Source organism: Danio rerio, chromosome 25, assembly GCF_052040795.2.
Source record: "Danio rerio strain M-AB ecotype USA chromosome 25, GRCz13ab, whole genome shotgun sequence".
In the NCBI taxonomy this organism is placed as follows: Eukaryota; Metazoa; Chordata; class Actinopteri; order Cypriniformes; family Danionidae; genus Danio; species Danio rerio.
In genome coordinates, this window is record NC_141045.1 from 5,860,271 (window position 1) to 5,876,395 (window position 16,125).

At 42.4% G+C, this 16,125-nt stretch overlaps 1 protein-coding gene across 9 annotated transcripts in view; it reads left to right on the plus strand.

Moving 5' to 3' along the window:
- The window catches only part of si:ch1073-340j19.1, a 34,427-nt gene that overhangs the window by 8,562 nt on the left and 9,740 nt on the right, over window positions 1–16,125 (plus strand). For 2 of the 9 annotated variants that reach the window (XM_087311422.1, XM_087311423.1), the window contains exons 1-14: window positions 2,062–2,327; window positions 7,296–7,498; window positions 7,579–7,801; window positions 7,904–8,070; window positions 8,148–8,262; window positions 8,337–8,509; window positions 8,598–8,686; window positions 8,859–9,003; window positions 9,080–9,159; window positions 12,398–12,512; window positions 12,596–12,754; window positions 12,835–12,938; window positions 13,022–13,236; window positions 14,288–14,326. In XM_087311422.1, the coding sequence (XP_087167548.1) occupies window positions 2,291–2,327; window positions 7,296–7,498; window positions 7,579–7,801; window positions 7,904–8,070; window positions 8,148–8,262; window positions 8,337–8,509; window positions 8,598–8,686; window positions 8,859–9,003; window positions 9,080–9,159; window positions 12,398–12,512; window positions 12,596–12,754; window positions 12,835–12,938; window positions 13,022–13,236; window positions 14,288–14,326 (1,864 nt within the window). In that variant the 5' untranslated portion in view covers window positions 2,062–2,290. Of the gene's footprint in view, window positions 1–2,061; window positions 2,328–7,295; window positions 7,499–7,578; window positions 7,802–7,903; window positions 8,071–8,147; window positions 8,263–8,336; window positions 8,510–8,597; window positions 8,687–8,858; window positions 9,004–9,079; window positions 9,160–12,397; window positions 12,513–12,595; window positions 12,755–12,834; window positions 12,939–13,021; window positions 13,643–13,816; window positions 14,327–16,125 lie in introns of those variants that run through there. The other 7 variants (XM_087311426.1, XM_087311427.1, XM_087311424.1 and 4 more) reach the window with 5 other exon arrangements.

The following is a 16,125-nucleotide window of genomic DNA, read 5'->3' on the forward strand; positions in this document are numbered from 1 at the left end:
GAAGTTTCACAATATACAATAAGCTAACAAATTCAAACAAAGCTTAGACCATTTCAAGGCACGCTGAAAACATTTATAATCTATATATCCTGCATTTTATGTTCTGACATGTTATGAACAGAAAGCTGGCAGAGAACCGCTCCTTATTAAAGCCCATTGCTCCACACTAGTGCGACCATTCAGTTCTGTCTGCTTACAAACGTATAGAAAACATTAAGACATGACGTGGCTGGTTGTTTTTCAAAATAAGAGTCCTATGTACACAGTATTATAAACTTAGATAAACTTAAAAAATAAGGGAATAATATATGTAACCTCTTCAAAAGGGGCCTCTTCAAAAGGGGGCCCCGTCAATAATCCCTGCGTGGGGGCCCTCACATCTTGCGCTACGGCACTGCCTCTAGTGTTTGTTGCTAGAGCCCCTTTAGAAGTCAGCGGAGTTAGGTTTACCTGCATAGCACTTTGCTTGCGGGCCTCTGTTAAACTCATCCCCCTAAGCTTCACTCTCATCCCGGACGAGCCCCCACATGTAACCCAAAAGTCCTACTGCACCAAACCCGGTCTGAGCTGGGATCGAACTGACGGTTGTGTGCATGGGAGTTGGTTGCTCTAACAAGGAGGTTAAAGACCATGGCCTCTAGCGACTGTCGCTAGAGCACCTTTAGAGGTTAAAGGAGTGAGTTTTACCTTTATAGCACTTCGCTAGCTGGCCTTCATTTCGCTCACCCTTCTAAACCTTACTCCCATCCCATACGAGCCCCCACATGTAACCCACCGGCCCTACTGCACCCAACTTCTGCTGAGCTGGGATCGAACCAGTGACTCTTCGTCTTCGCATGCTTCAGTTGCTCTAACAAAGAGGCTAAAGAGCATGGCCGCGTCTGTTTCTATAGTATCTTTAGAGGTCAGAAGAGTGAGGTTTATCTAGTAAAGGAACAAATAAAATAATCAACGATAAATCCCAAAATAATTGATCTTAAGATAGAAAATGTTCACTTTACAGATAGAACATGCTCAAACTAATTTTTGAGATTTTTTAACACAGTGTTGTTTTCCAGGACCTGTTAAGAGAGCTTATATTTTGTCTCATTGTGATAAAAAAGATATCTATGATATTAGAAAAAGATTTCTTTCATATCCTGTTAATACTAAATGTAAAGAAGTGCGCTAAAGAATATCTAAGGTTAAAATTCAATATTGGTGAATCAAATGTAGGCCAGTTTTGTAATTTGTCTTTGTAATTTAGATATTGAAACAACTAACACTTGTTTTCCCAATGTAAAGAGGTAAAGATTTTGGGACGAAGTATTAGTTTGGATACAACAGAAAATATCTATAAGACTTGTCTTCTCATGGGAAATTATTAAGTTTGACCTAAAACATAAGGATAAAAGGATATCTTATATAATAAATAAATTGATGTCATTATTAAAATTCTATATTCATAAATGTCATTTTTTTTTAATTCCCCCAAGACTAGTGGTGTTTAAAGAAGAGTTTGTGATATATGTGAAGACATTAAGAGAGATGAAAAGCCAAAAAGCAAGATATTATTATTCATCATTAAAGGATTTTGGTTTCATATTTTGAGAACTTCTACTCCCCTGCTACTTAAGTTTCTGTAGCATTTATTTTTTGTTCATTTTTGTTATTTATTCATAGATGTTGTATTATTAACGAGGATGGAAAGAGTGTGAATGTATGCAATTTGATTGTTTTCTCAGTCTTTTGTGTAATTCTAAAAAGTATTAATGCCTTTCTGTTACTGTTCAAGCAATAAGAAAAAAAGAAAAAAGGAGGAAAAAAAGCTTAATTTGTCCCGGAACACTCCGGATCCGGCAACTGAAATCTTAAAATCTTGTTTCCGATCCCCCTCCCTCCTCAACAGCCCTCCTCCCCCGTCTGCTGTTCACTTTCTGTTTCACTTTCTTCCACGACTCCCCTCTGCCATCCAACAACGGGAGGAGTGTTAGAAGAGTAACATTACGCTACTTTGGCATTGCAAGACATCAAAGCATTGCCAACATTTCTATCCGGTCTTCGTAAAGGGGAACTGGAATTGCAGAAGGAAACAGAATCGACTGCTACAACGGTCTTCTGATGCAGAGGTGTTTCGACGACTTAAGCTCATCTCCTGCCTAAATGTTAGTTTCATCTGAAACTCTTTAGAACACTGGTTTACCCATTAAATACGTCGCTCTGTAAAGATTTGAGTCAGATTAAAAGCAATATTTTGAGTTCAAATCATTTTAAGTAGGTAAAGCTCGTCAGTTCCTCAAACAGCGTGAGAATGAACTGCGGTCTTCTGAGTGGGTTGAATGAGCCAGGTAAGAATTCACAAACTTTCTTTACTGTTTTCGGCTTTTAAATAAAGTAATCTCTATTTGATATGTGGGTTCGTACACACCGGGAGAAGGGTTGCCACCCGTCCCTTAAAATACGGGATATGTCCCGTTTTTAATCAGTATATACGGGACAGGTTTTGTCATTTATCATTCCTGGAAAGCAGCTTATATGCAAATCATCCCACACGCATTTTATGTAGATGCATCATTTCCTACTTTTGATTGGGTAATACTTGACGTCATTGTTAGTTTGATTGGTCTTTGTCCTGTGAGGAGGGCGGGTCTGTCAAGTCTTTACAGAGAGTAACAGTAGATGCTTCTTCAGGTAAACCCCCCAGGTAAATTGATATCAACCAAACTGCACGATTAGTCAGAGAGCGTTCTCTGTGGCTCTTGTGGGTATGGCAGACGTTTGCCCACCCTACTGAAATAACTTGTTTTAGCTGGTCTTCTCCCAGCATGACCAGCTAAAACCAGTTATTTCCAGTTTAAACCAGGCTGGTCAAGCTGGTTTTAGCTGGTCATTTTCCAGCCTGACCAGCTAAGACCAGGCTGGAAATGGCTGGAAACCAGCCTGGAAGTGGCCAAAACCCCTCTGAAACAAGCCTGGTTGACCAGCTAAACCTAGCCAACCAGGTTAAGCTGATTTAAGCTGTTTTTTTCAGAAGGGTGTGGAGGGCGGTTCTTTTAAGCAGAGTCTGTCAAGTCTTGACAGAGAGTAATGACAGAGCTCACAAAAATCAAAGCACAGTCAGACAGTTCTTCGTACCCCAAATCTCTCCCGAAGCAGACATGGTAATGACAGTGTAATCATTGTCAACAATATTTAGGTTAATTGATAAATAATGCAAAGAAATTGACCCAGTCTGTGAATATCTAGCTGGAGTTTTTTTTTTTTTTTTTTTTTTTTTGTAATTTACTGTTTTCTACATGAAATAAATGTAACGGAGGCCAGCTAGTGTGTGCTGTGCAGGTAAACCTCACTCCTCTGACCTCTAAAGGTGCTCTAGTGACAGATGCTAGAGGCCATGGTCTTTAGCAACCGACTCCCATACGGAAGGTCGTCGGTTCGATACCAGCTCGGAGCGGGTTGGGTGGTGCAGGACCGGCGGGGTTACATAAAGAACAGTCTGTGAAAAAAATAAAAATATGTGTATTTATTATTTAGTGAGTAAAACCATGCCAACAAATGAAATCACAGTGAAATGAATGGCTACAATCAAACTTGATCTCAGTATTAGATTTGGCCTGGTTTTCACACACTGGGTCAAATATTGTAATTTGTAAACATTCTGTAATTGAAATGCAAGTGAATCTTATTCCAATGCAATATTATGATTTGTTTGTTGAGGTTAAGTCAGGCACATAAGCATTAATTTATTACATGAAGTTTTATATTTAATACATTAATAAACAGCAATATGCCCGTGTAAAGAAAATCAACTAAACTGTAACTTTCCATATTTTTAAATTATAAATGTGCTATATGAAAACTTTACTGGCTAATGTTTGTAGATAGTTTATGTATGTGCTGTTTCCATGTTTGGATAGATGTTACTGCAAATAATGACAAATATTTTAGCCAAAATCTGTTATCAATTTCACCTAATATTAGGTTCAGTGTGTTCTCCTCTAGGTTACAGCAGCTGAGTTAACTCAAGTGTACCACACTATTAAACATGACATCAGCTATATCAGTGCTGCAGAGTTGTAAAAGAGAAAGACTGACTGCATCTGTTTACACAGATTACAATAAAAGACAGTTTATTTTAATGTCCAAGTGTTAACACTCTCCTGAAAACATATTTTAAGCTGTGATTGGGGATGTGGCCACCCCTGCAGTATGCGTCCCTTATTTTTTTTTTTTATTAAAAGTGGTAACCTTAGTTTGGGTAAGCGTTAATAAATTACAAGAAATGGAAAATTTAATGAATAATATTAATAATTCTAGTTAAACTTCGGCCACAACTGTGTCTGATCTTGCAACAACCCTGTTTTATGACCAGAACAAGACATATTTATTCACAGTGTTTATTCGGATGTCAGACCAATGTTGAAACAAAACTATACAAGAACAGCATTTCAAACAGATTTTAAGTCATTCAAAAATAACTGAATTAGCCTAAATTCGAACTCGCTATCCTTGCATGCTGATCTGGAACTCTCACCACTCCACTACACCACTTGAAGGGTCAACTCTCATTTTTTTTTCCTGTCAGACCGTTTATACATTTACATTTACATTTAGCCATTTAGCAGACGCTTTTATCCATAGCGACTTACAAATGAGGACAAGGAAGCAATTTACACAACTAAGAGCAACAATGAATAAGTGCTATAGGCAAGTTTCAGGTCTGTAAAGTCTAAGAAGGAAAGTATTAGTAGTATTAGTATTTATTTTTTTTTTGGTACAGTTAGTGTGATATTCAGAGAGGCAATTGCAGATTAGGAAGTGAAGTGGAGACTAAATAATTGAGTTTTTAGTCGTTTCTTGAAAATAGCGAATGACTCTGCTGTTCTGATGCAGTTAGGGAGTTCATTCCACCAACTGGGCAGATTGAGCGCTAGAGTTCGGGAAAGTGATTTCTTCCCTCTTTGGGATGGAACCACGAGGCGATGTTCATTCACAGAACGCAAGTTTCTGGAGGGCACATAGATCTGCAGAAGTAGGAGCAGATAAGAAGGAGCAAGGCCAGAAGTCACTTTGTAAGCAAACATCAGAGCTTTAAAGGGTCACGAAACACCAAAACACATTTTTTGAGCTGTTGACAGTGGTATATGTGTCCCACACTGCTAAAAACACTATTAGGACACCTATATTTCACAAAAAAGTGTAAATTGGTTGTTTTTGCGTTATTTCAAGCAAATTCGTACTTCCTGTTTGAAACGAATTTTTGAAGCTGCGTCACGGTCATGACATAATAGCGTTGTATTCCAGCGTGCAGACTGGGCGTCTGTGCCAGAGTGTGCCTTATTACGTCTTACAGTGTGATGCATTAATGCATGAGTTAGGCTTGGTTCAAACCAATCAGCGCGCTCTATTGTGCAACTTCATTAATATTCATTAGTGTCACCGTCTTTACACCACAGAGACGCCACGTTGTGTTGGCAAAACAAGCGTGAAGTGTTGCTTTTACAGTTTGCTGCCATTAAGTTTCGTTTTCATTTTCTCTCTGTGAGAGCTTATCTGGATCACGTGTGGATTACAGTGTACGCGACGCTCGACAACAATAATTTACGTGTCTAAGGGGGATTATTGTTTACCTGAGAGCTGTTCTCATCTGCAAACGCTGAAATCCGGATTCCGGATGTAGTCTTCTCTTCATAAAGACGCGGCTCTAGTTGCTGGTGATTGTCCTGTCTCTACAGATTTGGTAAGTGAGCGACCAGTGCTCTTTGTATATTCAGTTTGTTCGTATCAAATAAGTTAACTATTGCATTGAGTGCAAACATGTTAGCACCGCATTTTGTGACCGGAATAACACACGCGGCTTTCGGACGCTACCTGCCGTGTGCATCTAAGTTTCCGGGAAATGCGGAGTTTTTTTTCCGTCATTCGCCGTGCGGTATCAAACATTGCATGAAAAATACACGCTTAGAGCAGATCCTCGAATCAAATATCTCATTTGTCGGGAGGGGCATGAATGAATTCCCTGAATGAAAGAGCCGAACTGCAGTTAAAGTCCGACATTTAATAATTTGGCAAATAATTCGACTACAGATGTCCATGTAGGTTAAACACCATCCCTTTCTCCTGTGTATTTTGACTGAAACTCGCGCGTGCCCAAATAGACACTCCCACACCCTCCCACTTTAGTTTCTCCGACACTCCCCCCTAAACAGAGCTGGACACCCCCACTTTTCTGACTTTTTCCAAAGAAGAGGTGTGAAAACACCCTGCTGAAACGAGGGGGTTTCATGGCCCTTTAAATTTGATGCGAGCAGCAACTGGCAGCCAGTGCAAACGGACTAGCAGCGGAGTGACATGTGCTCGTTTAGGTTCATTGAAGACCACTCGTGCTGCTGCGTTCTGGAGCAGTTGAAGAGGCTTGATAGAGTTAGCTGGAAGCCCGGCTAGTAGAGAGTTGCAGTAATCCAGTTTGGAGAGAACAAGAGACACAAGTTTAAAAGTGACGTTGATGTATCTTGCACTTTCTGGGAAACTTCTACTGAAAGTGTGGCTCACTTATTTCAGGAATGTGCTTTTGTTCAATCCTTTTGGATTAAAGTGCTTTTAATCCAAAATGCTTTCATTATCCAAAATAATCTTCATCATCGTTTAAGACCTAATCAAAACACCTTGTTTTGGGTTTTACATTATTATATATTGGAAAGTTTTATATCTATAAATGTAAACCCTTTTTAGCATATTCAAACAAGAAGTATTAGCCTAGAGCTAAAATTTGTGCATATTGATTTGTATTAAATACGCCTGTTCATTTTTATGTTTATTACCCTCTCATGTCCCCTCATTTCTTTCATGCATTTGATATTTAAATCATAACTAATTGTTTAAAAATGAAATATAGTTTTTAGAGACTGTATTCTGTTTTATTCGTACTGTAAATCTTTTGTTATGAATAAATAAATGATGATGACGCCATGTGATGGGTCATCATGACTGTCGCAACTTTAAGCCACGAAGTGTCCAGATGACAGCTCCGTTTTCAACTCCACCCTCACCTGTGCGTGGCTAATCTCATTGATCGCTGGCTGTAGCTGTGCTTCATATTGAACACACCTAGTGACGCCCTTTATTTAGTCACGAGGCGATAAACGTCGACTGAAAACGCGAACAACAAGCAACAGCGTCTGTTGGATTGGTGATGTTGTTCTGCAATATTATTTTGATGTTCTATTTGTGTTATTCAGCTGTATTTATGATGTTATTCAGCTGTATTTGTGATGTTTTGCAGTATTTGTGATGTTGTTGTGCTGTATTTGTGTCAGTTCCTCTGAAGAGCATCTCAGTGGAGGTTCGGGTTCAGGATCATGTCGCCTCGGTCTCCTCCACTCTGCAGTATGTGAATGAGGAGCAGCGCCCCCTGGAGGCCTTGTTCGTCTTCCCTCTGCCTGCTGATGCTGCTGTCTGCCACTTCAGTGCCAAGATCGGAGAGCAGGAGATTGTGGCAGAACTGCAAGACAAGGAGACAGTGAGTCCAGATATTAACTTGTAGGATGCTGCTTTGCATATATTTTTATTTTGTGGCTCAAACCAAACTGTGTGTTGCAGGCGAAGGATCAGTATGATGATGCTGTGAGTTCAGGACAGCAGGCGTTTCTGTTGGAAGAGAGCGCAGAGAGTCCTGATGTGTTCAGACTGAGTGTTGGGTGTCTGTCGCCGGGTCAGAACGCTGCCGTCACCATCATCTACATTACTGAGCTCGCTGTGCAGGCCGACCAATCACTGCGCTTCTGTCTGCCGGCTGTTCTCAACCCCAGATACACACCAGCAGGTACTACAGCAGCAGTGGACACACTCTTTATTAGCAGAGAGAAGAGTGTGTGACTGTGTGTGTGTGTGTGTGTGTGTGTGTGTGTGTGTGTGTGTGTGTCAGGTTCAGATGCTGGTATAGTGTCAGAGATTTCATCAGTAAGTGGAGCAGCTCCCTACTCTCTGACTCTCAGTGTCCACGTGAGCTCTCCAAAGCCCATCTCCAAACTAGAGTCCAACTGCACTCTGGATCCTCTCGTGTTCCTCTGCTCTGACCACACTCAGGCTACGGTACTGTGTGTCTTGTTGTGTTTATGTGGATGTGTGAACAGTGCAGGTTTATCTGTGTGTCTTTATTATGTGTGTAGGTGAATCTGAGTCCTGGTCACATGTTTGATAGGGATGTTGAGCTGTTCCTGTACTATCAGGACACCCATCAGCCCTCTGCTGTAGTGGAGGCAGGAGTGGCCACTGCACCGTCAGGTAAGAGCTGCACAGAAATCTGGAGTTATGGGGTTGTGTGGTAAAGTTTTTACTGATTTATTCTCTTGTTTCAGACTCTCTAATGAGAAACCCTGTGGTCATGATTAGCTTGTATCCAGAGTTCCCAGAGGAAGTGATGTCATCAATGGCAACTCAAGGCGAGTTTGTTTTTGTGATGGACAGATCAGGCAGTATGAGCGGCATGATGCGTGGAAAAGAAGCACAAAACCGCATTGAAAGTGCAAAAGTAAGATTTAAAGATTGGTATTCACTTTTGTTTCTGTTGGCGTGTATTTAGATGAGACACTTGAATTTCTGTTCATGTCTCTCTGCAGGACACTCTGCTCTTACTGTTGAAGAGTCTTCCCATGGGATGCTACTTCAACATCTATGGATTTGGCTCTCGTTTTAAGTCTTTCTTCCCGTTAGTGTCTAGATCTTTAAAGTATCCATCTTGTTTTTGTTGTCAACACCCCCTGAATGCATTCTGCGTTTGGCTCTTCCTTCCTGTACCATAGCAATATCTTTTATAGATATTCAGATTTTCACCTTTAAAAAGTGTCAGCGATGACGAGGAGATCTTTCTGTCTTTGCAGTAAAAGTGTTGAGTACAACCAGGACAAAATGGATCAGGCTCTTAAAGAAGTAAAGGAAATGCGAGCAGACATGGGCGGCACAGAGATTTTACAGCCTCTAAAACACATCTACAGTCAGCCCTGCATCCCTGAACACCCCAGACAGGTACAACACCTCAACTACTCTTTGATATTGGTGTAAAAGCATAAAAATGATTTGTAAATCTGATGTTTGTCTTCAGCTGTTCATCTTCACTGATGGAGCAGTAGGAAACACTAAAGAGGTGCTGGATCTGGTGAAAAGTCATGCTCACTCTCACAGGTAAAGTTTTGCTGGGTTGGATCATTCAGATCCTCATCACTCATCATTTCCCTTCATGGGATGTCTGACAAGTGTCTAGATAAAGACATTGTGGTAAATCGCTAGATGACCAATCACTCTGAATAAGAGTAAGACAACAGGCCAATGAATGCCAATTAAATTTGCAGAGCTCAGCTTTGCAGCTGCCAGTGATTAATCATTAATAGAGTATATTAACTGGCGTGTGTGAAGCAAGTATTATATTTTTGTTTCAGAGCCTCTCATTGAGACTGAAGAGACCTTTTGCCACACTGACTTTTTATTGAAAGGAGTTTCTTTTCTTTTTTTCCTTCCGGTCCCCTGGACGTTTCACTGGTAGCTAAAAGAGCAGTTTTAACTAAAAGAGCAGAACCCCTAAGAAAGCAACACAGACGAAATGTCCAGGAACAATGCATCTTTTTAAAGATGTCCTTCTGACCGTGCATTCTGGATGTGGTGGTTTCCTCGCCCTGTATGACAGGCATGTGCACTGTATCACATGTCTGAGGGTCCAGCATGTTGAGCAGGTGCTGTAAGGCAGAATGTAGCATTAGGGTGCCTCACCCCTGCTGCTCCCCGCCAGTCGGTTAGCACATGGGCAGACCTGAGGATCACAGTGGGGGCTCATCTGTCGCTTTCGGGCCTGCGGACCTCTCACTCTTGGTCAGTGTGCTCTGTCCAAGCTTTGAGTGAGATTGCCGGTCCATCCTTTGGTATGGAGCAGCTAGGGGGTATGAGACAATTCCTCAGATGGAGCTTTTATTCATCTTTGCTTTGTCCAAAGCATGCAGGTTATCTGACTCTTTCAATACCAGACACTGCTGCGGGCCAGGCTGCTTCCGCTCTGCACACTATGGCCACCTATCAACGCTACCAAGCGGAGAAGCTGGCTGAGCTACAGGAGGGTGGTTCTCTTCTGGGCTTGATGCATGAGCTCTTCACGGCAACCTATTATGCTCTCATGACCACCAATCAGCCTCCTAGTGGTCTGTGAATGCAACCTCTGGCTAAACTTGGCAGAACCAAGCCTCCCGCAAGACCGAGTTGCCCCCGCCCATGGGGCTGGTAAAGCGTCCCTGAGACAGGCCACTCAGAGAAGAGGGGACCTGCTCTTTCCTTGGTGGGGGACCGAGGACTCAGTCCAATGTCAGTAAAATTGACAACAACTTCACTGCTGGCCTCCAGGCCAGTGGAACCCGAATTTTCAAAAAAAGAGAAGTTTCCTCTCTCACATGGTGCGCAAACCCGAGCCATGCCAGTCTGGGACACTCCGATGGTGCCATTAGCGCAGGCTCTGCCAACCTGGTTAGTGCTGCCCAACTCATCGCGGTGGCTTATACAGACGGTCAGACTCGGCTACGCGATACAGTTTGCTACTCACCCTCCCAAGTTCACGGGTGTTCATTTCATAAGGGTTGGGCTGTCCTCCTGGTGAAGGATGCAGTAGAGCTGGTCTCTCCTGCCGAGATGAAGTGCAGGTCTACAGCCCATACTTCATCATGTCTAAAAAAGAGCAGTGAGTTAAGACCATCCTTAGATCTGCAAAGACTGAACCATTATTTACACAAAATGCTGTTCAGGATGCTTACGCAGAACAAAAACTTCAATCCATCCGTCCTCATGATTGGTTTTCAGCAATAGACCTGAAGGACGCATATTTTCATGTCTCTATTCTTCCACGCCACCATCTCTTTTCCGGTTTGCATTCGAAGATCAAGCATGGCAGTACAAAGTTCTTCCTATCGGGCTATCCCTGTCTCTGTGGGTTTTTACCAAGCTTGTGGAGCGTGCCCTAGCGCTTCTTTGGCTCGCAGGCATTTGCATACTCTGTTGTCTCAACGTCTGGCTTATATTGGCTTTGTCCCGGGAACAATTGATTATGCACATAATGGTGTTTATGCACATGGTGCTCTGGCATCTTGACCAGTTGGGGCTTTAGGTCACCTGAGAAACAAGTAAACTCTGTCCCGTGCAGAGAATTTCCTATCTCGGAATGAAGCTGGACTCGATCTCCATGGTCGCGTGCCTCTTATAGAGGCGTGCCAGGCGGATGCTGTCCTGTCTGAGCACACTCAACAGGAGGCTCCTGGGGCATTTAGCATCTGCAGCTGCTATCACGCCGCTCAACTTATTTCAGAGCGAGAAGCACCGCCAACAACTCTAGGCAGTTTATATGCCAATGCAGCCGGGGTCCCCCAGCATCACGATTGGGTCCCCTGACAGGCATGGCGCATGGGCACACCGGGTGTCCATCACTCCGATGTGTCGCCACACCATCAGTTATTGGACAGATCTTGCTTTTCTATGAGCCCATGTGTGCCTAGAACAAGTATCCAGGCAAGTTGTCGTATCGATGGATGCCTCCAGCATGGGCTGGGAGGCCGTGTGCAATGAGCATGCATCTGCGGGTTCCTGGACTGGACCCCGGCTGCATTGTCATATAAACTGCCTAGAGCTGTTGGCAATGCTTCTCGCTCTCCACTGCTTTTCACTGGTTTTGGAGCAGCAACATGTGCTGGTCAGAATGGACAGCATGGCAACATTGACTTATATAAACTGTATGGGGGGTTTACCCTACCGTGGCATGTCTCAGCTCGCCGTCTGCTCCTCTGGATTCACACGCTTCTAAAATCGTTGTGTGGCATTCATATCCCGGGGGCGAGCTCATCCATGCAGCCAATGCGCTCTCATGGCAACTAGTGTCCCAAGGAGAATGGAGACCTGGTACAGTCCGGCTGATATGAGAGCACTTTGGGAAAGTCCAGGTCGACCTGTTTGCTTCTTTCGAAAACGCCCATTGCCAGTTGTTCTACTCCTTGACTGAGGCCCTCCTCGGCATGGATGTGCTGCCTCACAGCTGGCCCCCGGGCAAATGCTGGGGTTCTGTGCCAGCTACGCATGGTCCCTGATGGCGATCCCATATCGTCCCATATCATCACAATTGTAAGTCTTGTTCCCCAAATAGGGAATGGAGACGTGTCTCCAGCTGTTAGCTGAGTGATCAGCTCTTTAGCAGGCAAACAATCTAATGCTCGCTTCACACGGACCAGCTGATATACTCTGATAATGATTAATCGCTGGCAGTTCAAGTTTTGCCAATTCATTCGGCATTCATTGGCCCGTTTTCTTACTCTTTAGAGTGATTGGTCGTCTATCGATTGGTCGATCTCTCATAGTGTCTTTATCTAGACATGCCTCTGAGACGTTCTTGTGTCTCCAGATGTTTCTCATTCGGGATTGGTGAAGGTGCGAGTACCGCCCTCATCACAGGATTGGCCAGAGAGGGTTCAGGTCATGCTCAGTTCATCACAGGCAGCGAGCGCATGCAGCCAAAAGTAAAGCTCTCCACTGGACTTCACAGACACTGATGATTCCTAGTCACATGACTCAATGTCTCTTTCTCGTCTAACTGTATCAGGTGATGGAGTCTCTCAGGTTTGCTCTTCAGCCCATAGTGTCGAATATCTCAGTGGATTGGACACTTCCAGAAGGTGTTACTGCTGAAACAGTTGCTCCACCCATTGATGTGCTCTTCCAGGGTCAAAGGACTCTCATTTATGCCCAACTTAAAGGAAATGTGAGATGATTTATCGTACTTTAGTGTCCCTCAGTTGTTTAGATTGTAAAAACTATCTTTGATTGTAAATAACTCTGCAGAGTTTAGGAGGCTCTGAGGGATCAGTGACAGTCAAATACAACCTGAACAGTCAACCAGTGACAAACCAGCTGCACTTCTGCATCAAACCAACTGAGGAAACAGGGTAAACACTTAGAATCACATTGAATTCAGTGACATCTATTGTTGGCTTTTCTAAATCAGCAAATTCTACTTCTGTTTCTGCAGGTTGGTCGTCCACCGGCTGGCAGCTCGAACCATGATCCGTTCTCTAGAGCAAAAGGAGAGATCCAGCGCTGAAAGTGAGAGTCTCAGGAGCTCAATAGTGGAGCTCAGTGTTCAGGCAGGAGTGAGCAGTGTTCATACAGCCTTCATTGGCATTAATAAAGACACCAAACAGACTGTGAAAGGACCCCTGCAGCAGAGAAGAGTGCCGACATACGGTTAGTGCTGTGCTTGAATCTGCTTTGTTGTCACTTGACTGTTTGATGTCTACAATTGATTAAGATGTTTTTCAAATGTTCTTAAAGGAAGCATGATGGCAGAATAAGGCAGAGAGGCATTTAGATTTTCTGACAGATGTTTAGTGCTCTGCTAGTGACTAAATAATTGACTGTACTACTTTAGTATATTAAATGTTCATGGCAATGCAGTGGTGCAGTAGGTAATGCTGTCGCCTCACAGCAAAAAGGTCGCTGGTTCGAGCCTCAACACGGTCAGTTGGCGATTCTTTGTGAAGTTTGCATGTTCTCCCTGCGTTTTCCCCCACAATCCTTAGACATGCGGTACAGGTAAATTGGGTAAGCTAAATTGTCCGTAGTGTATGAGTGTGAATAAGTGTGTATGGATGTTTCTCAGAGATGGGTTGCAGCTGGAAGGGCATCCGCTGTGTAAAACATATGCTATATAAGTTGGTGGTTCATTCCACTGTGGCAACCCCAGATTAATAAAGGGACTAAGTCAAAAAGAAAATGAATGAATGAATTAAATGTTCATTTCCATTACATTTAAAAACCCTTCCAGCTGCAACCCATCACAGGGAGACACCCCCATTACACACTCATTCACACACATACACTACGGCCAATTTAGCTTACCCAATTCACCTATGGCGCATGTCTTTGGACTTATGGAGGAAACCGGAGTACCCGGGGAAAACAAATGCAAACACGGGGAGAACATGCAAACTCCACACAGAAATACCAACTGACCAGCCAAGGCTCGAACCAGCGACCTTCTTGCTGTGAGGTGATTGTGCTACCCACTGCAGCATCGTGACGCCCAGAAAATGTTTACATTCAGTTAAACTCATAATTTTGTAAATGGGCAGATTAAGATGTTTTATATTTTCTTTGTTCATTTGCTTGTTCTTGAGATAATTTGTATAATTCATGATGTTTGTTTAATATCGTGTGAAAGAGCAACAGCTGATGATAATGGCTGTTTTCCTATTTATGAATCTGTTTTGACTGTTAGCTTTTTTGCTTGTGGTAGAGAGAACGAGCGATTACCACTATTTTTATCCACCGCAAGGTAAGTTCACCTTAGCGTGATAGTTTTATCAAATATGAGTATTGTTTTCATGGAGTGAAAATGTGTGAAATACAGAGATGTATTTCAGAGAACTACTTCACGACTGTACTTAAGTACTAAAAGGCTGTATCTGTACTCTACTGGAGTGTTGTTTTTTCTCCTAATTCCACTCTTACTTCAGTACATATTTTTAATGAGTTTAATACTTTTACTCCGATAGATTTTTTATGTGGTGCATCGTTACTCATTACTAGGGGTGTCAAAATTATTGATATCGATTCAGGAATAGATCATAATCGGTTATTACATGATGACGTCATTTATCTCCTATGCGGAATGTCGCAATACTCTGGCGAAGGAGGCGAGGGCGAGTAAATAACGCTCTTACTTCAATGAAGGCGGCACAGCACATGAGGCGCAGAGAAATGCTGTATAACTACACCTTTACTTCTCTCTCTCTCTCTCTCACTTTGGACATTTGACCCGCGGGCCTGTTTGTGAGGTAGCTTTTCCTCTCCTCTTGGCTGTTAAAGCGATACTTGTGGATCCAGACATGAGCGTGCCTGAGGTGCGAGTTTTCTCCACTGTGTGTATTACTGATTACCTGTGATAACCGCGTATTATGCGCATATAGACTGTAACCACGGCTGTTCTTCCCGCCATCGGTGAACAGCGCTTTCATTTCTAAAGCCAATCCCAGCCCTTTCTGTTGAGCAGGTGAAGACAGTAACCAATCATAGGGGTGTAAGACCTCGCCTGTCAGCGCTCAAAAAGCAAGCGGGCTAATATTTACATGAGTTTATTTGCTGTAAATGCTCATGTTGTCTTGTGTTGGAGTTTTGTTTGATACATTCAGAAAGAGTGTTTTCTTTGAGCAGGTCAAATTAAAGGTACAGTTCATATATCTTACTGCTGTATTAAAGAACAAAATTGTATTACAAATTATATATATATATATATATATATATATATATATATATATATATATATATATATATATATATATATATATATATAGAGAGAGAGAGAGAGAGAGAGAGAAAGAGAGAGAGAGAGAGAGATTTTAATAAAAAAATTCTTGTGTTGTGAAGAAAAAATCTAATTATGTATGGAAAGCATCGAAAATGCATCGAGATATCGAGTTGATTTGAATGATAGTGTAGGGGTAGACTACAGTTTGACCCAAAGAATGACCAGTCTGGTAGATGAAAAAGAGCCGGAGTCAGAGATTTAAATAAATAAATCAAGTTTACTGAAGATAGTTTGCAGTTTCATCCACAGAAGCCAGCTTCAACACTCGCAATGAGTTCCTAGGCCGCTCTGCTTACAATCACCAATCAATAACAATTATACTCTCAAATAACGTCATTAACTGCGTCATACATAAAGGTGTTCTAACCTGATTGGTTAAAACACAGATAGACTAGGAAAATTTCCACGTGGGGTTCGTGCGTACAATTCTGAACAATATCTAAACATAAACATCAGACATCCTTTAGACTGATTAGAGCTGACTCCAGACCTGTGAAATGGATCAACAATCAAATAGAACACACACACTTAAAGGGTCACGAAACACCAAAACACATTTTTTGAGCTGTTGACAGTCGTATATGTGTCCCACACTGCTAAAAACACTATTAGGACACCTATATTTTACTAAAAAGTGTAAATTGGTTGTTTTTGCGTTATTTCAAGCAAATTCGTACTTCCTGTTTGAAACTAATTTTTGAAGCTGCGTCACGGTCATGACATAATAGCATTGTATTCCACCGTGCAGACTGGGCGTCTGTGCCAGA